The sequence below is a fragment of the Rhinopithecus bieti genome, unplaced genomic scaffold (genome assembly GCF_001698545.2).
Source record: "Rhinopithecus bieti isolate Rb0 unplaced genomic scaffold, ASM169854v2 scaffold_58, whole genome shotgun sequence".
Lineage (NCBI taxonomy): Eukaryota > Metazoa > Chordata > Mammalia > Primates > Cercopithecidae > Rhinopithecus > Rhinopithecus bieti.
In genome coordinates, this window is record NW_016802861.1 from 4,305 (window position 1) to 29,033 (window position 24,729).

General features: G+C 39.0%; 2 protein-coding genes across 2 annotated transcripts in view; both read right to left on the minus strand.

Annotated features, from left to right (window-relative positions):
• Positions 1 to 24,729, minus strand: part of MBTPS2 (membrane bound transcription factor peptidase, site 2) — a 43,169-nt gene that overhangs the window by 4,024 nt on the left and 14,416 nt on the right. Inside the window, 6 exon segments of the mRNA XM_017876631.1 lie at positions 743 to 818; positions 3,022 to 3,218; positions 3,582 to 3,613; positions 3,615 to 3,676; positions 12,140 to 12,320; positions 13,234 to 13,352. Coding sequence (XP_017732120.1) covers positions 743 to 818; positions 3,022 to 3,218; positions 3,582 to 3,613; positions 3,615 to 3,676; positions 12,140 to 12,320; positions 13,234 to 13,352 — 667 coding nt within the window.
• YY2 (YY2 transcription factor) lies at positions 21,753 to 23,853 on the minus strand. The gene has a single exon (XM_017875529.1). It carries the CDS (start codon positions 23,802 to 23,804, stop codon positions 22,680 to 22,682), a length of 1,125 nt encoding a protein of 374 aa, XP_017731018.1. The 5' UTR covers positions 23,805 to 23,853; the 3' UTR covers positions 21,753 to 22,679.

The following is a 24,729-nucleotide window of genomic DNA, read 5'->3' on the forward strand; positions in this document are numbered from 1 at the left end:
GTGATCCACCTGCCTTAGCCTCCCAAAGTGCTAGGATTACAGGTGTGAGCCACTGCGCCTGGCCACAATCTTAATTATACACATTTAAAAAAAAAACTGCTCACTTGTTTTCCATTTCTTTTTTTAAATTTAAATAATTGAGGAAAGACATTAAAAAAGTTAAAAGCGACAAAATTAAAGAACCCTCCCATAACTTTCCAGTAATTCAATTTTGCATAATAATTAATATGAAAAAATTCATCTTTTATGTGCAATCATAATATGCTAAAGACCACATGAGATTTGGCCCTCTGAATTGCTATCTTAGTAGTTGAAACCAGCTTGATCTTTCTTGTACATTCCTCCCTGGGATTTACATAATTCCTGGTTATGCAATTACATCCTCTATTTGGTCAGAACTAACAGGCTCAGATGGGGCAGAATTCATCACCTCAGTAGTAACTGAAGCTTCCATCCTTTATAAACTCACTAAAACATTTTAGACCTGTAAATTCAATTCTCAATTTGTATTCTGGGTTCTTTCCCTTCTACATCTAAACCTTTCTCACTCTGATTAATCTTTCTCCTCTGACTTCTTCGCTCCTGGGTACAATCTGATCTTTTTTAACTTTCAAGACTTGTTCAGTTATTACCAATTAAGTGATACTTGTGAGGTCTACACTTGTAATGCTCTATTCAAGGTAAAATTGATCAAGATCCAAGTAACACACTTTTAAAACATGTTTCACACCAGAAAGGATACTTGACAAATGTCTCCACAATCACTGGCAGATCTATGCTTAGAAAGTTAAAACGTGGGATAAAACTGGTGATGCTCACTGAAAAAGAAAAATAAGGAATAATAAATATTATTCATACCAGAGAAGCAACAGCATTATGAATTCTACCATATGGTTAAAAATTGGGCTAGCAGATTAAATTGATTGAGAAAGCCCTTCCTAAACATATGCAGGCTATGTACCTCACATATAAAAGCAGTCAATACTTCCAGAATATCTAAAAAAAACAGCAGAATGAAAAAACATGTCCCAGTGTGTACTTATATTTTGAGGCGAGAGTAAGAAATTTACATTAAGAGTCCTTACCCTTTCAAAGTGGTATAACCTTAAAATTATATTTACTCCTACTATTATGCTACTTAACCTCTTTCAGGTCTTTTTTTTCCTTCATGGCTAAACCAAGGATTAAGATGAGGGGATTTAAAGTCTCATCTACTCCGTGGATTCCATAATCCCGTTTTTGTTCAAAACATTTTAAAACTATCCTGTAATTAGTCAGAACTCATAGTACACATTTCTGAATTACCCCCACTAGGGACATTTATTCATTTATTCATTTATTGAGGTTTTATTTAATAGTTGCAGTCTAGAGTCATTTAGTGTCAAACTGATAAGAAAAATGATCACAGTTGTATCTCAGGATATGACTATGGAGCAATGAGAGAGTCTTTTAAAGAGTGACATAGGTCAGGCGTGGTGTCTCATGCCTGTAATCCCAGCACTTTGGGAGACCAAGGCGGGCAGATCACCTGAGGTCAGGAGTTTGAGATCAGCCTGACCAATATGGTGAAACTCTGTCTCTACCAAAAATACCAAACATTAGCTGGGCATGGTGGTGGGCACCTGTAATCCCAGCTACTCTGGAGGCTGAGGCAGGAGAATTGCTTGAACCTGGGAGGCAGAGGCTGCAGTAGGCCGAGATTGCGCCATTGCACTCCAGGCTGGGCAACAAGAGCAAAACTCCGACTCAAAAAAAAAAAAAAAAAAAAAAAGGAACATAAAACCCACATATCCATTAACTATGAATGAATAAAGCAAATGTGGTCTATCCATACCAAGGAATATCATTTGGCCTTAAAAAGCATGAAGTACTAATTCATGCCACAACACAGATAAACTTTGAAAACATTAAGCTACATCAAAGAAGCCAGTCATAAAATATTCCATTTATATGAAATGACCAGAACAGGCAAATTTATAGAAACAGAAAGTAGATTAGAGATTGCCAAGGGCTGGGGGTGTTGGGGAGATACAGGGAGTGAGTACTTAATGGGTATGGAGTTTCTTTTTGTGGTGATGAAGATACTCTGCAGCTAGCTTGTGATGGTTGCACAACTCAATATATTAAAAACCACTGGGCTGGGCACAGTGCCTCATGCCTGTAATCCCAGCACTTTTGGAGCCTGAGGAGGGAGAATTGCTTGAGCACAGGAGTTTGAGACCAGCCTGGGTAACATAGTGAGACTCCGTCTCTACAAAACCCAAAAAATTAGCCCAGCATGGTGGCACACGTCTGTAGTCCCAGCTACTTGGGAGGCTGAGGTGAGAGGATCACTTGAGTCCAGGGTATGGAGGTTGCAGTGAGCCAAGATTGAGCCACTGCATTCCAGTCTGGGCGACAGAGTGAGAATCTGTCTCAAAACAAAACAAAAACAAACAAACAAAACCCCACCGAATTGTAAACTTTAATGGGTAAATTGCATGGTAAACTATTTAAAAAATCTTCTACAACAAAATGAGTTAGACTATGTGATCTTTAGCCATAAATAACTTAGTCCAATGATGCTGCCACTGCTAAAATGATTATGTTGGACCAGTTTTGAAAGTATATTCATATGAAAGTCATGTGTCACACACAAATTATAGTTACATCCCCATGCATCTTGGCATTCTCTAGGATATGTTGCTCTTGCCACTGTTTTGGGGAGCTTGGATAAATTTAATAAACTCTCAGAGGACATCTGAGAGATCACCTATTTCACCTGGGCATAAATGGTAGGGAAGGGAAAATGTGTCACTCTGCATAGATAGGCATGGATTCAGCTCCATCTTGTTTTATAAATTCAGATTATCTTCCTACTGCATAATTTTCACTTAATGCTTAAGAACAAGTTAACAAGACTTTGATAAATGGTCAAATTTATAATAAATGTATTAATTCATGGATTTGTAATGAGTTTCTACTACTGAAACTATATGTGATCTTAATGATTTTCTAAGTGTCTACCACAAAAATACTCACCTGTGTAGTGAAGATGCAGAGGATGTCCTACATATAACATATCAATTTGAGGTGGGTGTTTTACTTTTATTAAGCGAGTGTGAGTTTCCAAAGAAGGTATTATACAGAAACTTGAACTTGAGCTTTTTGTACAATCTTTATTGGTTCTGCAAACTTGGGTCGCTTCAACTGCTTTCCGGGCAGGAAGACATGTATGCTATAAATAAAATATTAATCAGTCAATACTAAAAACGATTTATTAAGAAAAACCTAAGTTACATTCCTTCAACGTTTTTCATGCCACGTAGCATATCAGGAATGAGGTTCATATAAAAGAAATGCCATTTATGCGAACCTACTATAAAATAGATTCAAGTACCCCATTTGGGTCAAATAAGATATTATCACTATAAATTTTTAAAGATTTTCAGATGAAATGTGACATGTGAAATGTTAGAGATTTTAATTAAAATGATACAATAGAGCAAAAGAGAGAAGTTCCACTAGATTCCATTTTAGCCTACATGCTATTTTGTAGTAATTATACAGACAAGCAAGACTGCTTCAGGAGCAACTTACCAAACGCATTATTAAAATTATTTCTGTAGGAAAAAGCACACATCTGTGAGGCTGTGATTGTTACAGCATTCAGTTGAACCATCTAGCCGTTTGTATGCTAAAGAGAAATACACTGTTTATTAGAGTCTCTTACATAAAAACACATTTGTGACAAAAAGAATAAGTAAAATGGCATATTTTTACTTTATTTAGAAGCAACTGTATAATTCAGAGTTCAACTTGAGGGCTACTTGCTGCAGTTTGATTTTACATTACCAAAAGAGATCCATTCAATTTTAAATCAAGAAGCAGCAGTTACCCTAGGTTAGCTGTCCTCATATAAACTGACATACCCATAAAGCCAGAGTTGCAGTACCTCAGTAAGTTTCACAATAATAAGTCCGGCTGGTCAAGCACAAACATTTAATGAACTTCTATTATGTGCCTGAATGCCAATGGTCCAACATTACTTCTGAACCCCTGTGCTGTGGTGCTGGTAAACAGAGGTGGCCAGAGGATGCCTAAGACATCCCCATTATATCCAAATACCTATTCTACCCCAGGCTTACTTTGGGGCTCCCCCTAGAGAACCAGGGATGCCCAATTTGACCCACAGATGTGCACATACCTGCCTGTACACCTGTAATCCAGTTACCATTTTTGGAAGATAACAGCAATGGGGCAACTGCTATTCCATCTATCTATCTATCTATCTATCTATCTATCTATCTATCTATCTATCTAGAGTCTCGCTCTGTCACCCAGGCTGGAGTGCAGTGGCACGATCTCTGCTCACTGAAACCTCCACCTCCTGGGCTTAAGCAATTCTCCTGCCTCAGCCTCCTGAGTAGCTGGGACTACAGGCATGCACCAACACACCTGGCTAATTTTTGTATTTTCAGTAGAGATGGGGTTTCACCATGTTGGCCAGGCTGGTCTAGAGCTCCTGACCTCAAGTGATCTGCCCACCTCGGCCTCCCAAAGTGCTGGGATTACAGGCGTGAGCTATTGCGCCTGGCTTACTTATTTTTTAAAGTTCTTTCGTGGACTGCTTTACTGGTATTGGGAACAGAATAAGGAATGTAAGTCACTTATATAGGTGGGACAAAAAATGATTTCATGTATTTATTTAGGAATGTTTGCTGCATTCCAACACATCAAACTGGTAAAGCATAAACTGATGGGTGGCAAGGACCAATTAAATTTGAATCTTGAATATAAACTACCATACTCAGATGTGCTGATGAAAATAGACTCAAGCGCCAAATTATCCCTGTTTCTCAGTACTACAAAAAGCTTTTCTATTACAAGAGTGCCTTCAGGAGCACTTAGTATGAAAATCTTAGTTGATACGCAATATAATTTTAATTTTATAAAAATTTTATATTTCAGCCACAAAGTTTTTGCTTGCTTGTTTTTAAATAGCTTTTTGTTTTGTTGCACTCTAACCATGTTGAGGAAGACATTTTTGTATTGCGTTATACTGATTTCCCTACGCGATACACTGTCCGCTCTCTCTCCTTGGCCCAAACATAGCAAAGAACCAAAACAAAGAGGCAAGAGAACCTAACTGACGAATCGGGCTGTATGGGTAATTACTTGTTCTGTTTTCTTTTTTTTCTTAATTTATTTATTTTATTTTTATTTTATTTGTTTTATTTATTTTATTTTTGAGACAGAGTCCCTTCACTCTGTCGCCCAGTGGCTGGAGTACAGTGGTGTGATCTTGGGCTCCACTGCAAACCTCTACCACCCGGTTCAAGCGATTCTCCCGCCTCAGCCTCCTGAGTAGCTGGGATTACAGGCATGTGCCACCATGCCCAGCGAAGTTTTGTATTTTAGTAGAAATGGGGTTTCACCCATGTTGGTCAGGCTAGTCTTGAAACTGCTGGCTTCAAGTGTCCACCCACCTCGGCCTCCCCCAAAGTGCGGATTATAGGCATGACACCACCAGGCTGGCCTGTCTGTTTTCTTATCATAACTTGAATGGGTATTTAATTTTGAGTGAGGAGTAAGTATTTAAAATATTATAAGCAGACTGTGAGCGATCTAATGGCACAGACAAATCCAGCCTATAATCATTGTCAGCCCTAATGGTAAAGTTAAGGTAAAAAAGTTGTTCAAGGAATTCTTTAATGAAAAATCAATCCAAGCTAAAACCCTCAGTGATTCGTCTTTGACCCAGATTGCAAGTCCCATGATTTTACCTCCTCCCTCCATTTTTCTACTTATCTATTCCCACTTGAGTACGACTAACTTCTCTCACTCACTTTTAAACTACGCTTATCCATATGATTTCTCTTCCTAAACTGAATTATGGAAGTTCCTTGACCACCGTTTCTATTCTATGGTGCTAGGTTCCATGTCCATCTTGCCTCTCTAAAAGTAACTCCTGTTGATGGCCAGTTCAAGACTGATGCTGGTGAAACCCTGCGCCTTCATCTTCTTCAGTCAAGACTGTTTCATTTCCCAGTATTGCCTGTCATTACTTACAATTTAAACTGTAATGTAAAATATGGTAGGTCTGTTTTAAATGACTAAACTGTAGCTTCCTGAGGGAAAGGTTTTCCAGTGTCTTTATATAAGGTGGATTACAATATAACTGAATACATAAATATATCTACGTGATTTGCCTGTTGGAGTCCAGAGGAAACTGATCCTTAGAAATGTTTATAGCTGATGCTTAAGTGGACCAGGAGCCTGGGCTGGAATTGTTGGACTTCTAGAGGAATGGGCCCCAGTCCTACTATCTGGGCGTGTATACATACTGCACGCCTCAGATTTGCAATTATTATACGATCTGATAATGGCATCACAGTCTCGTGGAGGAGATATGAGATACAAGGCGGTAAATGGGCGCGAAGCGAAGTGGGATTCAAGGGGCTTCTACCTAACAGGCAGGAGAGATGCGAAGTGGGACTCAATATGCGAAAAACATCTAGTTATATATTGTTTTGGTGGGACTTCTACCTTATTGAGAAGGAACCCAAGAACATTGACAGGACCTCCGAATTTCTTGGTGGCACATGGGGTGCTTATGCTTATTGTCCATTCACTCCCACAATCAAAAATTGTGGGGCCCAAGAATCTACAGATCTCCATTTTGTCCCAATAGAAACCCAGAAATTCTGACCTTTCAGTGAAGCCCTGTTGAAGTTTAAACATTGACACCAATTAAAAATTTAAAAACATCTAGGCAAGCAAAGCAAATACATCTGCTAAGGCCTGGATTTGCCTGGAGCGCTGCACACCCAATAAATGTGATCTCTGTTTTTTCTTCCATGGCATTTAATTCCACAAAAACAGAATACCATAAGCTGTGGCCTCATTATGACACGATTAAGTCATCCTGACAACATAGAATTTTACCAATAATATATGAAGTAAACAATGATATTTCTCTATTGCTATCTTAAAATAAAAAAAAAAACAGGTTAAAACATAATTTTAACATTTTCTAACTGGGTCACATAAAGAACAAGTTACCTTAACCAATTTCTGTGACTTGATTCTTATCTATAAGATACGAGGGTACGACACAGATACTTTTTACTTCATGTGTTTTTATCAATTACGAGAGGCCAATTAAATTCTACTTTTGAAGTAATATTCAAGATTGCAATAGAATGTCCCCAGGGAAATTTATGGGTTTCAATTTAACTCTAGAAGTATTAAAATTGTCCCTTAAAATCCCCAAGTATGGGAGATAATCCAGAAATATTTAAGGCAGAAACTCTTCAAATGGTTACTACATGGGAGAACTCGTATATTTGCAGTACCTAAGATGAGGCCCTAATATGACGGCACGAAATAGTCCAGTCTACAAAGAATGCGTCCTAGACAGAGGTAACTGTGAATAAAGCTGGGGAGAAGAGATTTTTTCAATTCTGTTCAAAAAGTGCTACATTTTCTATATCTCTAACATGACTGAATAATTTTCTTACCCCATAGCCTTATCAAGATATATAACACATAGCTGGGCTCCACACAGGTAGCAAGGCCTATTGTATTCTCAGTTCTATTGCTGACTTTATGCCATCACTAGCCTAGTAACAAGTAGTTATAATGAAACACACACACACACACACACACAACACACACACACACACACACACACGAGGGCTTGGGTGCGGTGGCTCACCCAGGTCAGGAGTTTGAAAACATGCCTGGTCAGGAGTTTGAAATCACCTGAGGTCAGGGAGTTGAGAACAGCCTGGCCAACATGGTGAAAACTCCGTCTCTACTAAAAAAATGCAAAAAAATAGCCGGTGCTTGGGGCATACACCTGAATCCCAGCTAACTCGACCGCTGAGGCGTGGAATCGCTTGAACCAGGGAGGCAGAGATTGCTGGAGCCGAGATCCGCGCCACTGCACTCCAGCCTGGGCACAGAGTGAGACTCCATCTCAAAAAAAAAAAAAAAAAAAAAAAATATATATATATATATAAAATAACCCACACAACACCACACCACACACACAACACACAGACACACACATATATACTTATATACACACTCTTACTCTTTCAATTTAGGATAGCAAACCATAACTTGATGCTCATAATAACAAAAAAAAGTCTTTTTTTTTTTTTTTGAATATTAGAGCAATTTGGGCATAAAAACAATCTGAGTTCTCAAAGTTTGTTGAAAAGATTCCCAGAGTTTTCCTTTTATTATCTTAAACTGGGTCAAGAAGGGTCTTCTCTCACTCCAGTTAAAGATATGTAAGACAGTTTAATATTTCTGTTGCCAGGCAGGTAAGGGCATAAACCCTCACCTCCTTTGAATAGGAATGTAAACTGTTCAGGGTGGATGCCTGAGTCTGGGCTCACAGCTTCACTTTAAGCAGAGTTGCCTTAGCACTCTGTCTCGTGCTTCTTAAAATGTAGTTCAAATGGTGGACTTGCTAAGGACAGCCTTTCTTACTCAAGACAATGCTTTCATCAAAAAGGAATTTAGCTTTATGCATATATGAAATAAGGAGTGCCTCCCTTGAAATAAAGAGTGAAGATGCAAAGTACTTGTTAGGAAAATAGTCCCCAAAAGAGTCATACTAGTTATTGTCTGTAACTTTCAGTTCTATTTAAATCACTGAGTGGTGTATGGACAGCCAGCAACCCTAAAAGCAGAGGCTTCAGTATGAATGGGGAAGAGTGTATGTTTTCTGTTCTGACCCAGAGTAAGACCAGAGATCTATTCCAGGTACAAAGGGCTCCAAGCCCTCACTCAGTGTTCTTCTTGGAGTTTCCCCAAAAGGCCGTTTAATCTTCAAAGAGTTTAAATCTAATACTGCATCTGGGAGAGGCAGGGTATGAAATAAGAGGCTAGAGATAATTGGTGGAGATGGTTTACAAGCACTTCCAGGGTGTGATCTTTCCAAGGTGGCTTTATTAATCTGAAGTGGTATAAATTCCTAGAATTTAGTTATGTGTACTGAATTCTACTCTAAATTGAACATGAATAACTTTTGGATCACTGGACACTTTGTATTGGTATATTTGACCATATCTTTCATTCCTACTTACAATGAAGGATAACAAAGTTACCTAGAAACATATAAAAAACCATCAATCCATAGCTTTCTTAAATGTCCATGGCCCCAGGGGCTAAGCCTGCCATCAAAATTAATCTAGTGTGTATTTTTTTTTTTTTTTAAGGCTAGTCAAGTGATGTAGTGGGAATAGAGAAGGAACAAAGAATTCTGTAACTGGTTGTGATCAATTAATTGTAACCACAACTGCATTTGGACCAGTCCTAGTATATATTTTAAGTGATATTTATAGACATTAATGTTCCTTTAAACTGGCTAAGTATACGTACTCCATTTTCGAAAGCTTAAATAGAGGCACAGATTTATCAGATATAGTAATCATGTAAAATAAACATGTATACTGAGACAAAATAGATATTGAAGAATTACTCCTGGGCTACAATAGCCCAGGGTCTAAAAAAAAAAAAAAAAAAGAGAATTACTTCTGGATTGATTTTAGTATAAAAAGAGTAATATCTGCTTTAGGTATTTAAACAAATACCTCCAAAATGTAGCACATGATCCATAACAGTGAAATACTCAAACAGTTAATAAGAAGAGAGTTTCTGAGTATTTCAGGGAAAATTTTTACAGTCTGTCTGATAGGAAAAGGATAAAACCCTAAACATCTGAAAATGCAGATATCTTAGGTAAAACAATCCTACAGAAGAGAACTTTATTTAACTAGTGTGTCACTTTGGTTTTGTAATTCAATACACATTACATCAAATTTAGAGAAACCAAAAGAAAATGATAAAGGACTTAAGAAGTGGGAAATAATAGATCATTTCTCTAAAGAAGAACACATTGTGGATTACATAATCAATCTTCTGTCATCTTAAAAGCTTTGGAAGATGGTAAGAGGCTCCTGAGAATGGGGAAAATTTATAAATATTTCAACCTTAAATAATCAGACTGGTCCACTGAACAATCTTAACACCATTAAAACAGAGCACAACAGATACTGGATGCAATATGATGCCATAGGAAGTACCAAGCGCCACCTATGAAGTGTTTTTGCCAAACAAACAAACAAACAAAAAGGATTCTGAATCTAATCAAGGCCGTGGACCTAATTAACAGTTTATAGAAAACTGGAAGACATCTGAACAAGTTAATGACATCATGAGGATAAGCTATAACCAGAAAAACCCAGAATACAGGAAATTCAACAAAACAAATGACTCAGTTTCTTCAACAAAAAAACAACCTTTCAAAACAGGTCAAGGGGAATTGTTACAAATTTAAAAGTCTTAGAAGACCTCCTAACTAATTTAAATCAACTATAATGAAAAGAATGAGAAATAACTGAATACCAAGTAGATATCAGAAATTACTGTTATTTTGTTAGGAATTAAAACAGTATTATGGTCATGTTTAATGAGTCATCATCAGTTAAAGGCAGGCTGAAGGTTATGGATGAAATGATAGGATGCCTGGGATGTACTTTAAAATACTTCCCCTAAAAGTGGACTGCTTAGATGAAAAAATGGGCAAAATGTTAATAATTGCTGAAGTTGGCAGAAAGATACATGTGGGCTTGTTTATACTATTCTCCGTTGTGTCTAAACATTTTTGATAATAAAAAAATTCTTACAAATGGATTATACATTGAAGAGTAAATTTTAAAACTTTTAAAAAAAATCAGTTCTTACTACTTTGCCTGTGTTGCACACAGTACTTTACTAAAACTATTCTTGATTATTAATCATATTTCCCTACACCAATAGATGTGGACAAGTATCAGGATGTTTTTTCACTTAAAGATATAGTCTGTGAGCATAATTTCTATTTTCTAACACCTTCAATTTTGTATAAACAATTTTGTGTAAAGAATTGGGAAGCTGATTTTGTACAAAGAATTGGGAAGCTGATTTTGTATAAAAAATTGGGAAGCTGATTTTTCAGAGCTAAAATAACTCAAAATAAGTTTGGCAGGATTCGAGAAGAAACTTGCTTCAGCTCTGTCATCTGCTGCACAGAGCAACATATCTGACTTCACAGGGTATTTTTGGAAGCCAAGATAACTTCCTTAGGATGCCTGCCACATAAAATACATAAAATAACTCTATCCCAGATAGATTCAGACATGCCAACATCCACACAGCTACCACTAGAACTGTTTAAGTATTAAGGGAATTCTTAAGAAGTAAGGGAATTTTTTCTAAATCCCAGATGGGGTTTTTTGTTTGCCAAGTTCCTTTTTATTTCTTTTAATCTTTCCTTATTGCATGTCTGTGTTGGGCTAACAATATATTAATACAGAATGTTTATGCTTTGATTTTTATATATTTAGTTAACTATCATTGTTTATCAGTTCTGACATAAGCTTAAGCAAAGTAGAACTGGTTCTTATTATTTATATTCCCTTTTTCAGTTATAAAAGTTTAAAGTACTATAATATATCTACACACTATAAAGATAATATATTGGGAGTATTTAATTATTGGAATTAGTTAATTGGTTATGATGGACCTTGAATGCTGATTTTTTTTTTTTTCTTTTTTTTTGAGACAGAGTCTCTTTCCATGTCCTGATCTTGGCTCACGGCAACCTCCATCTCCTGGGTTCAAGTGATTCTCCTGCCTCAGACTCCCGAGCAGCTGAAATTACAGGAGCCTGTCACCATGCCCTGCTAATTTTGTATTTTAATAGAGATGGGGTTTCACCATGTTGGCCAGGCTGGTCATGAACTCCTGACCTCAGGTGATCCGCCTGCCTCAGCCTCCCAAAGTGCTGGGATTACAGGCTTGAGCCACTGTGCCTGACTATGATTTAATACAAGTGTTTTGAAAGCAGAAAATATTAGAGTCCTAAAAGTCAAATATGACATTATGAAAATAATTAAAAGTTCAACAATATATAATAAAGGAAACATACATATTAGCATCCAACTTACCAAGAAAAATGTCTATTAGTTTGAACCTATTTACTTTACTGATTTGCTTTAAACAGATTAGAACAGAATAAATCTATAGACATGGTCTAAGGATTAGTGAATGGCAGGTACTGGTGCTTGAAGCATTATATTATATTGAGGAAAATACACACCTCTAACTGGGAAACTTAACTGTTGTAAAGTTGATGCACTTATACAGTAACCAATTTGGGGCTCATAGGCGATGGTATCTAAACATTCATTCCAATCTTGCACATTAGTAACAGGACAATCCTGTAGATGGGTGACAAGGTCTCCCACAAAAAGGCCTCTGGGTCCAATGGCAGGAGAGTCCTTGGGAAGAGGGTAAAACCAAATCAGATAATGCATGAAGACAAGCTATAATTAATCTGAGCAAATAATAAAGACACTGAGTTAATTAAGTAGAATATTTTGAATGCAGAAGATAATCCAGCTTTGAATTCAAGACATAGTCCTAGAAAATTAAAATAAAACCCAACAATTATAGTTGCTTTTCCCAAATTCTCCAAGATTTTGAATTTTTCACAACTGAAAAAAAGCCGACTTGCTGACTGTTAAGACTAAAATGATAAATTTTTTCCCCAAACTGCCAATTAAAATTTTTTTTTGGTGAACGTATCATCAGACTGTGCTGTCTTTCCTATATCCTTAACACATAAAACAATAAGACACGTCCTTACATATCCCAAATATACAGACAATACCATCAGTACAATGTATATGTAAGCCAACTGCTCACAAAGGTAATTTTCCTCTTTCTAATGTCTGAATAGAAGATTTGATGCCATCATAGCAGTTATTGTCTAAGGGAGTGAAATACAGAGTTGAAGACGTTAACTTAAACTCCTATGAAATGTTGCAGCTGGACAGCCTAGGTTTCATCTTTCTTAGTACTTAGGAGGCGTAAAGACATTTGACTCAAAAGCAGATATAAAAATAAACAGTAAAGGTAAATGATGCATTTTACCAATAAACTACAGGTAGAGAATCTTGATACTATCTTCTTAAGTACAGCATCAGGACAAAAACAATTTTCATGAAACTTTAAAAAAACCAATGTGTTTCCCAACATTATTTGCTAGAATTGAAAGGATTACGGTAATTTCTTCAGAAGAAACCAAGCATTTTGTATATGAGGAGATCTTGAATAAAAGTTTCTGATTAGATGCTAAGTATTACATCACAACCTCTGATGAAAGAATGCCCTGAGTAATCCATTATTTACCTCAGCAACTTCAGTGATGAGCACCCCAACTCCAGTGTAGTAAAATGGCAAGAGAATTACTGGGAGGAGAACGAGAGCTAAAATACCCAAGAGTGCAAGGACAAAATTATGCCAGATACCTGGAAAGAGAGGAAAAAAAAGCAATAAGCTCAACCAGGGGCAGGAATGATATAAGTAGGTGGACCTCACAACACTTGGGCATTCTGATAAATTAATAAAGTGATCAGAAGAAGCAATGAGGCAAAAATATCTACTTATTAGTAGAGCAGACAGATGTTCAATTATTAGTTACTTTCATTTCAGATACTGAAATCTAAAACGGGCATGTTAATACCACACTAGGAAGACCACACGCTAACATGATTTGATACTGATAGAACTAGTATCTTCCACTAACTATACCCTCTTTTCAGAAAATGTATATATCACTAATTTAAACATATTTGTGATCTTTGAAAGAAACCTCAAATACATTCAAATAAAAAAATTCTTGCTAAACAGGGGTACAGAAACTCAAATGGTACTTGGAAAACGGAGGTTGTTTTAAGAATTAAACTATTATGCAGAATAATATTGGTGGAACAAACTGAGCATGTGTTTTACATCACGTCACAGACTATAAAGCAACAAACCGTAAGAAAACTGTCGGCCAGACGCGGTGGTTCACGCCTGTAATCCCAGCACTTTGGGAGGCCGAGGCGGGCGGATCACGAGGTCAGGAGATCAAGATCAGCTTGGCCAACATGGTGAAACCCCGTCTCTACTAAAAATACAAAAAAATTAGCCAGGCATGGTGGCGTGCGTCTGTATTCTCAGTTACTCGGGAGGCTGAGGTCAGATAATTGCTTGAACCCGGGAAGCGGAGGCTACAGTGAGCTGAGATCATGCCACTGCGCTCCAGCCTGGCAGGACTCCGTCTCAAAAAAAAGAAAACTGCCTTTATTTATTTATTTATTTTTGTAAACCCTAAAATTGGCCGGGCGCGGTGGCTCACGCCTGTAATCCCAACACTTTGGGAGGCCGAGGCGGGCGGATCACGAGGTCAGGAGATCAGGACCATCCTGGCTAACACGGTGAAACCCCGTCTCTACTAAAAAAAGTACAAAAAAATTAGCCGGGCGTGTTGGTGGGCGCCTGTAGTTCCAGCTACTCAGGAGGCTGAGGCAGGAGAATGGCGTGAACCCTGGAGGCGGAGCTTGCAGTGAGCCGAGATCGGGCCACTGCACTCCAGCCTGGGCGACAGAGCGAGACTCCATCTCAAAAATAAATAAATAAATAAAACCCCCTAAAATTTAGGTAGTCAAATTTGCGAATCTTTTCCATTGTATATTCAACCTTTGCAGCTGTGCAAAGGAAGACTTTCTCACCCCTAACATTATGTAAGTAATCACTCCTTTTGTGGGGAAGGATGGTTTAAACAGTTTTATTTTACATTTAAATCTCTTACCATTTGGAATTCATTTTGTGTATGTGTGTGATTTTATATTTAAATCTTTTACCATTTGTAATTTATTTTTGTGTATGGTGTGACTGACACATATAACTAATTTTATTCAAATGTTTAGCTAATAATTACTGAGCAGTGCATCCTTTCCCTACTAAATTAAATGCAACTTTTAATTTACACTACATTTTCATCTATTCTTTGGCTTGCTTCCGGATTTTCCATTCTTTTCCACTATTCCAGTGACAACAAAGCTGTTGCTGGTAGTAATATTTCAGTATTTAGTAAATAAATACTTTCAATTTGTTTATTTTGGTTATTCTCCCTTTATCCTTTCCAACAAGTTTGAGAATCATTTTGAGAACCACCAAATATTCAAATTAGGATTTTTTTCTTTTTTCTTTTTCTTTTTTTTGAGACAGAGTCTCACTCTACTGCCTAGTGGCGAGATCTCAGCTCACTGCAACCTCAGCCTCCTGGGTTCAAGCGATTCGCCTGCCTCAGCCTCCCGAGTAGCTGGGATTACAGGCGCCCACCACAACGCCCGGCTAATTTTTTTGCATTTTTAGTAGAGACAGGGTTTCACCATATTGACCAGGCTGGTTTTGAACTCCTGACCTCAAGTGATCCGCCCACCTTGGCCTCCCAAAGCTCTAGGATTACAGGTGTGAGCCACTACACCTGGCCCACATTAGGATTTATAATGTCACTACAATGACTGCAGTAACTAGGGGTAAATCCACACTTCCACATTTCTGACATAGGAACATGACATCTCTGTTTACTGAAATCTTCTACATCTCTCAGTACAGATTTGTAGTTTCTCTATATAGGCCCTGCACACTTCTTTAAAATGTTAGTTTTAATTTTTTTATGTCACATTACTTTCTGAATGAGATCTTTTCTTCCTATTATATGATCTGTTTCTTTCAGATACACAGGAACACTACATTTATTTTTGTATATTTACTTTGTAATCAACCAGCAAACTGAACTTTCCATTTAGGATGTCTTAGTCTTTATTCTCTTGGATTTTCCATTATTTGCTAATAATAATCATTTATCTCCTCCAACATTCATACCTCATCTTTTCCCTCCTGTTTGATCTTAGAGCAATGACTATAACTTCTAGAACACTTTTAAATAGTTGTGATGGAATGCCTTCTTTTGCTTTCTTCATCATTTTAATAAAAGAATAGCCAAGCAACAGTAGGACTTAGATGGAATTGAGGACAAATTTTATTCTGGTTTATATACTAAGCAGTGAGACGGGGCAACAGTAGAAAATCAGAATATGGGTGACTCAGGGTTTAAAATATCATGGGGCTGGGCACGATGGCTCCTGCCTATAATTCCAGCATTTTGGGAAGCCGAGGTGGGCAGATCACTTGAGACCAAGAGTTTGAGACCAGCCTGGGTGACACAGAGATATTCTGTCTCAAAAAAAAAAAAAAAAAAAAAAAAAAAAAAAAATCATGGTTCAAAGGAGAAGAAAATCTATAGTTGTGATCAAGGCAGCAAGGTACACATAGACTTGAAGCTGGTGATTATTATTAAGCGGGGGCTAAGGATTACCCCAGTCAAGCCCTACTTATGCTTAGTGTGGTTTGCAAATAATAATAATAATAGAAAAACCAACTACCTTAATTCTCTAAACACACAGAAGTGATTTACAGGTCACCAGATGACTGAATAGGTAAAATAACAACGTACTATTCCTTGAATAACCCACAGTAGTTATAGCTGAAAGAATGTAAACTATCAATTTGGCAAGGCTTACACTGTGCTCTAATTTTAAATCCCAGATTACTCTCATCACAGCATCATTTTTATAGTCACCAGTGTTTTTTACTTTGCCCTCAAATAAACTTACAACTGGTTTATACAAATAAGAACAGGGTTTTCAATATTTAAGAAGGATTTAAAAACATTTAAGTATGGAACCAGAATGGTCAAATTTTACTTCCACTATTTAAAGGAATTTTTAGCAACAAAGCATAGATAATTTTTTTTTTTTTAAGCAATCTACTCTTCACTTGGGACCAGATAGCAGGTATTGTTTAATCCCTCTTCTAAAAATTCTTTATACCATAATTCAAAATTAAAACACCTTCATTTACAATGTGTTCAGGAAGTATCTCATCTCATCTCTCTTTTTTCCCCACCNATATTTAAGAAGGATTTAAAAAGATTTAAGTATGGAACCAGAATGGTCAAATTTTACTTCCACTATTTAAAGGAATTTTTAGCAACAAAGCATAGATAATTTTTTTTTTTTTAAGCAATCTACTCTTCACTTGGGACCAGATAGCAGGTATTGTTTAATCCCTCTTCTAAAAATTCTTTATACCATAATTCAAAATTAAAACACCTTCATTTACAATGTGTTCAGGAAGTATCTCATCTCATCTCTCTTTTTTCCCCACCAAATTTCAGACAGATGTTTAGTGGCTTTTTCTTTTCAAAATCAGTATGCATTTCATTGTTATTTTTTTATTAGAAAAGAAAGAAAGAAAGAAATAGCCCGGTGTGGTAGCTCTAGCTCATGCCTGTAATCCCAGCACTTTGGGAGACTGAGGTGGGTGGATCTCTTGAACCCAGGAGTTCGAGACCAGACTGGGCAACATGGCAAGACTCGCCTCTCTACAAAAAATACAAAAATTAGCTGGGTGTGGTGGTATACGCCTGTGGTGTCAGCTACTTGGGAGACTGAGAAGTGGGATGATCACTTGAACCCAGGAGGTCGAGGCTACAGTGAGCCGTGATTATACCACTGCCCTCCAGCCTGGGTGACAGGGCGATATCATATCTCAGGAAAAAAAAGAAAAAGAAAGAAAGAAAAAAAATCTATTACATATGCAACTTATTTTATTTTTGAGACAGGGTTCTCACTTTGTCATCCAGCTGGAGTGCAGTGGTGCAATCTCAGCTCACTGCAACCTCTGCTCCCCAGGCTCAAGCCGTCCTCCCACCTCAGCCTCCTGAATAGCTGGGACCACAGGCGTGCACCACCATGCTCGGCTAATTTTTTGTATTTTTAGTAGAGACAGAATCTTGCCATGTTGCCCAGGCTGGTCTGAAACTTCTGAGCTCAAGTGACCTGCCCACCTCAGCCTCCCAAAGTGTTGGGATTACAGGCTTGAGTCACTGCACCTGGCCTACCTATGCTACTCTTTAAAAGTAGCATTATAAAACTAGATTTATTGGGAGGCTGAGGTGGGTGGATCACCTGAGCTCAGGAGTTCGAGACCAGCCTGGCCAACGTGATGAAACCCCATCTCTACTAAAACATAAAAAGTTAGCTGGGTGTGGTGGCAGGCGCCTGTAATCCCAGCTACTTTGGAGGCTGAGGCGGGAGAATCGCTTGAACCCGGGAGGCGGAGGTTGCAGTGAGCCAAGATCATGCCATTGCACTCCAGCCTGGGCATCAAGAGCAAAACTCCATCTCAAACAAACAAATAAAAACAAAAAATAAAACAAAACAAAAAACTAGATTTAAATGACACTCTGGACTTTTTACATGGAAGTGGGAAGACATTTTAGAAGCAATGAAGCTATATTCCTAAGTTTAAAACTAATAAAGTAGGCAGAGGGTATACATGTATTTCTCTCTCACTCTAAATACATAATTTCTGTACATCCCTAAACTTTGGGGAACACACAGGTTTCCCATGTTGTCTTCCACTTTGATGGCTGCACCAAGGTGAGCTCACAGCTCAGCAAACATTTAGCAGGGAGTAAGATACTAAACTCTTCTTCTTACAGACAATTCCAGATCTTTGAATTTGTCCTGTCTTGAATTCAGGGTAAGATAAGCATCTCCTCCCCACCTCTAACTTTGCCCCCTTGCCTGGGAAAGATGGCAGGGCAAAGCTGTTCTGTTATCTACTAGGCTGACAACTCACAACTGAGAATGAGAAGTTACTGGGCTAGGTGATGTTTGGGATAGGAGGACTAGTTAGTTATATACCATTTAATAAGCTCTGAAAGAGGTGTGTGGATCCAATTATTGGTGGGGATATATAACCTTCTTTAGTCTTAGTTTTGGACATTAAGTGCCAATTTTAAGGAAAAAGAAGCCTCAGTACATTTTAACCCTAATATGAAATTAATTTAAAATGTTCAATTGGCTTTTAAAAAATTACTAAAAAATACATGCTGACTATAAAATTCCAAACAATAGAGAAGTAATAGTCATCTTTCCCAAATACCATTTCTCAACCACCAGCCCCATGACTCAGAGTAAACATATTGTTATCATTTTCCATTACTCCAGATTTTCTCTGCCCACATCAGCATGTATATGAGTATACATGTGTAATAATTTTAATAATTTATTTAAGAGTACAAAGCAGTAAGTTTTCTAATAACTTTTTNCCCTTAGCATCTTATATCCCATCCTATGGCAGATATGGTTATATGAACCCAGTGGTTCCCTGAAGCCTGCTCCTACAAGCTTGCCGGAGCTAACTGTGTACACTTCTCCCTAATTCCTCCTTCAGGAAGTGTAGGTTTACAGCTTGAAACTGACCATGGTGCGAGTATTTACACCACAGAAACCAGCAAATGCTACCATCAGAGCTCCCTACCTCAGCCCTGCAGAGCCAGATGTTAAACATTCACTTAACACGCCACTAGATAACCCCTTACCCCATACCTAGTCTTCCCTTTTCCTATTGCAGTTTTTCTTATGGGGCGGGGTATGGGCACTACTAGCACCAGGATGTGATGGAGACAACTCTGGCCTGTGGGCTGTAATGTAGCTATGATGGAGCTGGATTTAGGTCCACGACACAAGCTGCCTGCTGGGAATAGCAGAGCTAACAAGACAGAACCTGTGTCCCCAAATCACAGAGTTACCCGATCAACACTGAACTACTTATATTTGGAATGTTTTGAGAGTTTATGCCATTTATTTTTAGTTATTAGAGTAGAGAAATACCTAGCTAACATATGTTCCAAGTCACGTATTCACTTTGTAAAATGCTCCTTTTTAAAGTGTTGTAAATTGTTAAATTGCAGAAATAGCCAGACAAAGTATGGTCTAGGACTTATAGGGTAAATGATCTTTTCTATTATATACAGACACATCATTTAAAACACCAATGGTATCAAATTATTATACTATATTTTGCTTTTCGTGTCTCTTTAAAAAACAAAACAAAAAAAGACAGTCTAACTCTATTGCCCAGGTTGGAGTGCAGTGCTGTGATCACAGCTTATGGCAGCCTTGAACTCCTGAAGGGATCCTTCCACCTCAGCCTCCTAAAATTTGGGATTACAGGTGTGAGCCATCACAACCTATTTGCTTTTCAATTTATATATTTTGACATTTTCCATATCTGTTCATACATATCAATCCCATTATATCTGCTACAGAGTAATCCATTTTTATGAACATATCAATTTATTTATAAGGTTTCTTACTATTAATCACTTAGGGTGTTTTAACCTTTTCATATAATACTGAAATATACAGCTTTGCTTACAATGTTAGGCGTCCAGTTAAGTATGCATCTACAAGGGTATGAAAAATTACCTAGAAATGGAAATGTTGGGTCAAAAAATATGAACATTAAAGTTGACCTCCAATGAGTTTGCATTATTGCATTAATTTATACTCTCATAACTGACATTTTTCCACTCTCTGAACGACACTGGATGCTATCATAATTTTACTCTTTGCCAGTCTTCTGGGTGAAAAATTAAAGCCCATTTTCTTGAGAGCCACTTATTTCTATTCATTGCCATTTTTTGATTGAGTTCTTATTAATTTACTAATTCATATATGCTATTATTTATAATCTATACATGGAGGAATTTGGTCCTTTGTAACAGGTATTATAATTTTATCCTCCCAGTTTGTTGTTTGGTGTGGTTTGTCATTTTGCCTGTATAGATACTTTAAGTTTTTGTGTGATCAAATAGTTCCTTGTACTAAGGCTTTTCCACTTCAAGATTATAAAAGATATTCACGTGTGTTTTCTTGTACTGCTTTCATAGCTTCCTTAACAAAATTAAAACGAAACAAAACAAAAAAACCTAATCCTTTGATGCACAGGAATTTACTCTGGGGAAACTAATTTAGGATACCACTATGAATTCCCCCAACCCCAGCCGAGTTGCTAGTCACAGAAACCAGACATGAACAAATGAATAAAAACCCGGACACTCAGCAGCACTGATTCCTTGACTATCTGCCTAGTCTCTTATCTCGTCAGGCATGTAGCTAGTACCAGATCACCCCTCTGATTCTGGATTTACCCATGCTGGTTAAATGGCAATGAGGGTGGTGGGGCACACACATTTCCTTCATCTAAACAACCTCTTGTCCATTAATGATTTGTTAAAAAGTACTGCAAAACTCTGGAATCTTTGTTAAAACTCTTACTTTTCTACAGCAGGGTTTCTTAACAGGAACACTATTGGTATTTATTTTTTTTGAAAGACAGTCTCCACTCTGTCACCCAGGGCGTGAGGTCGAGTGCAATTCCTCTCAATCACTGTAACCTGCCGCCTCCTGGGTTCAAGCGACTTCTCCTTGCCTCAGCTCCAAGTAGCTGGAATTACGGGCGTAAGCCAGCAGCCTCTGGCTAATTTTGTATTTTCTAGTAGCTGGGGGGGGGCACTCACGCTTGGACAGGCGTGGTCTTGAACTCCTGACCTTAAGTGATGCCACCCGCCTCAGCCTCTCAAAGTGCGGGATTACAGGCAGAAAGCCCCATGGCCCGCCCCCCCCACCCCTTTTTTTTTGAGACAAGGTCGTTACTCTGCCACCCAGGCTGGAGTGCAGTGGCCAAATCACAGTCCAGCTCCAGTGATCCTCCCATCTCAGCCTCCTGAGTAGCTAGGACCACAGGTGTGCGCTCCACACTTAGCTAATTTTTGTATTTTTGGTAGAGACCGGGTTTTGCCATGTTGCCCAGGCTAATGTTCAACTCCTGAGCTCAAGCGATCCATCCACCTCGGCCTCCCAAAGTGCTGAGATTACAGGTGTGAGCCCCTGCACCAGGCACTATTGGCATTTTGGCCAAATAATTATTTGTTCTGTGGGGCTGTCTGTGCATTGTAGGATGTTTAGTGGCATTCCTGATCTCCCTCCACCCACCAGATGCCAGTAGCACCCTCCCCCTTTTCTTTAGTTCTAGCTTCTGTATTGATATAGGCAAACTACTTTCTTCCTTCTTTAGAGAGAAGTTGCTTTTTCTATTACACAGAATGTACTTCTTAAGTGTTAAAGTCAACATACACACAATATATTCTACAACTGAGCACTGCTTTAACTGAACAGGCAGAGAAATTACACTAAACAGCATCTGGTAGTATTTTGGGGAAAACAAAATGACTAAAATAGGTTTAAACTAGTAGTATTGAATCACCTAATATCAATACTACATAACCTAATACAGCTAAAATGCAAGATGTGTTAACATCCAAGAATACAACCAAAATTAAAACAAATAACACCGATATAACTTTTTTAAGCAGGAAAATACTTCGCGTATGCATATAATTGTTCACTCTTTTAAAGTAAATCTTTCCCAAAGTTATCAACCTCCAGAAAACCATACATAGACTTATTAAGCATATTCCTAAAAGTATAAACATGAACAATTTTGAATTTTTTACAAGTTTTTTAAAACACTGCAAACAATAAATGAACTATTTCTAAGAATGTGAAAAGTCCCATTTTAAACAGTTTGTAAGAACCGTCTCTTGATGTGAAGTCTACGAACTTTTCTCCTGTTGGGACCAAACTTTACAAAAACACGGTTACAGAACAAGCTATGGCATCTTAGCACTATTATCTTACGTCAAGGTTTACTTTTAAAAAAACTTTTAAATTGTACTTTTACTACTCTAACAAAACACGAACCTTAGATGTGTAGGATTCAGGCTTTTAAAACTCTTAGAAACAACATACAAAGCTTTGAGAGGCATATTTATTCCCTACCGCAGTCCTGGAAGATACTTCCCAAGTCTGAGAGGGGTCTTCTCCTTTTCACGGGCTGTTTTTGCTCTTCACATGCGTTAGGATGTGGGTTTTCAGGTTGGTTGACTGAGCGAACTTCCTATTGCAGATATCGAAGGGGCACGCGAAGGGCTTATCGCCGGTGTGGATGCGCAAGTGTGTGCGCAAATTGAAATCAAGGGAAAAGCGTTTCCCGCAGCCTTCGAATGTGCACTGGAAGGGCTTCTCGCCGGTGTGAACCAGGTGGTGTCGTTTCAGCTTTGAGCTCTCAATAAAAGCTTTGCCACATTCTGCACATACGTGGACTCTGGGCCCGTGGATGTGGAGATGTTTTCTCATGGCGGCGTAATCCCTGAACATCTTTTCGCAGCCACTATGAGAGCAAGGGACTGTTTTGGGAAGTTCTCCTTTGGACCTTTTGGGCTTCATTTTAGTAAATTCTGCCAGCTGTTTAGGATCTGAGAGATCAACGCCTGGTAATCCCTCAGGAGGAAGTTTCTTCCCTTTCAAGTACTCGGAATAATCAGGTGGGTTTTCAGCCTGGCCTTCACCCACTGCCCCTTGGTCATTGTTATCGTCAGGGGACCACACAGTCACGGAAAACTCACCCTCGAGCGTTTTGATCGGCACTTGCTTCTGCTCCCACTTCCTGCTGCCCTCGTTGGAGCTGCTGCCCGCCGGCGTGGCCTCAGTGCTGGTGGCACTCTTGCTGCTGGGCGTTTTGCTGCGCTTTTTGCTGCGCTTTTTGCTGCGGCTCTGGGTTGATGTCGATGCCGCCGAGGCTGACAGAGAGGCCAGGGTCAGCTGGAAGTGCTCGTCTTCAGTGCTATCCGGGATGGTCAACTGGTCCTCCAAGTCGTTGCCTAGCAGGTTGTCTGAGCCGTAATAGCCCACCACTTCCTCTTGTGTCTGCACCATGAGCATTTCCTGGTCGTGGTCGCCATAGCCCGTGCTCATGAAAAGCGGCTGCAGCGCGATCAGAGGTGGGTGGTTGTGGCCACCATAGATCCAATTGCCATCGACATCCTCGTACTGGATGCTTTCCATCGGAATGTCCACCATAGGAAGGGGCTCCACATTGATGTCCTGGAGCCCCACAATATCTGCCGGAATCTCCGGGTCTTGTGTAATGTAGAAATCTTCGTTGGAGGCCATGGCTGAGAGTTAGGTTAGCAGCAACAGGAAGACCGTGGGAAAAAGAACGCTGAGGGGAGTGAGGTGGCAGCTGCAGGGAAAGGCCGGAGCGCAGAGAAAGGCCGGAGCGCAGAGAAAGGCGCGAACTGCAGAGAAAGGCGCGAGCTGCAGAAAAAGGCGCGAGCTGCAGAGAAACGCGCGAGCTGCAGAGAAACGCGCGAGCTGCAGAGAAACGCGCGAGTCTGGGGAAGGCGCGAGCCTGAGTAAGGCGCGAACCTGAAGAAAGCACGAGCGGCTGAGGCGGAAGGCGCAGGTGCTTCTGGGATACCAGACGCATGCGCCTAGGCAACTGGCGCGTCTGGCGGCCCGAAAAACACGTGCACGTGCACACGTACACACGCACATGCCCACGTACCCACGCACATGCCCACGTATTCACGTGCGCCGCCCTGCAGCCCCGCCCAGGTATTGTTTTTCGAATATTTCGTAAGCAGGCTCTTTACTGATTTTTTATGTATTTCATTTCAGTTGATTTTCATGTCTTCCCCTCCTTTCCATCCCATATAACAGTATCTGCCAAAAAAGCCTACTCCTTTTATGCTTTTCTTCTTATTTAATTGCACTAACACGACATTGAATATCAGTAATAGTTGATAGTAGAATTTGTCTTGTCCTTTAATAGGAGTGCTAAGTGTTGTGCTATTATGATGTATGCAGCTATTCCTACTTTTACTAAGGATTTTTTATTTTTGGAGACGGAGTCTCGCTCTGTCGCCCAGGCTGGAGTGCAGTGGTGTGCGATCTCGGCTCACTGCAACCTCCGCCTCCTGAGTTCGAGCGATTCTCCTGTTTCAGTCTCCAGAGTAGCTGGGATTACAGTCGCCCGCCTTTATTGACAAAATAAATGTGTTTTGGTCTTAAATTCATTACCATGGTTTACCTTTTG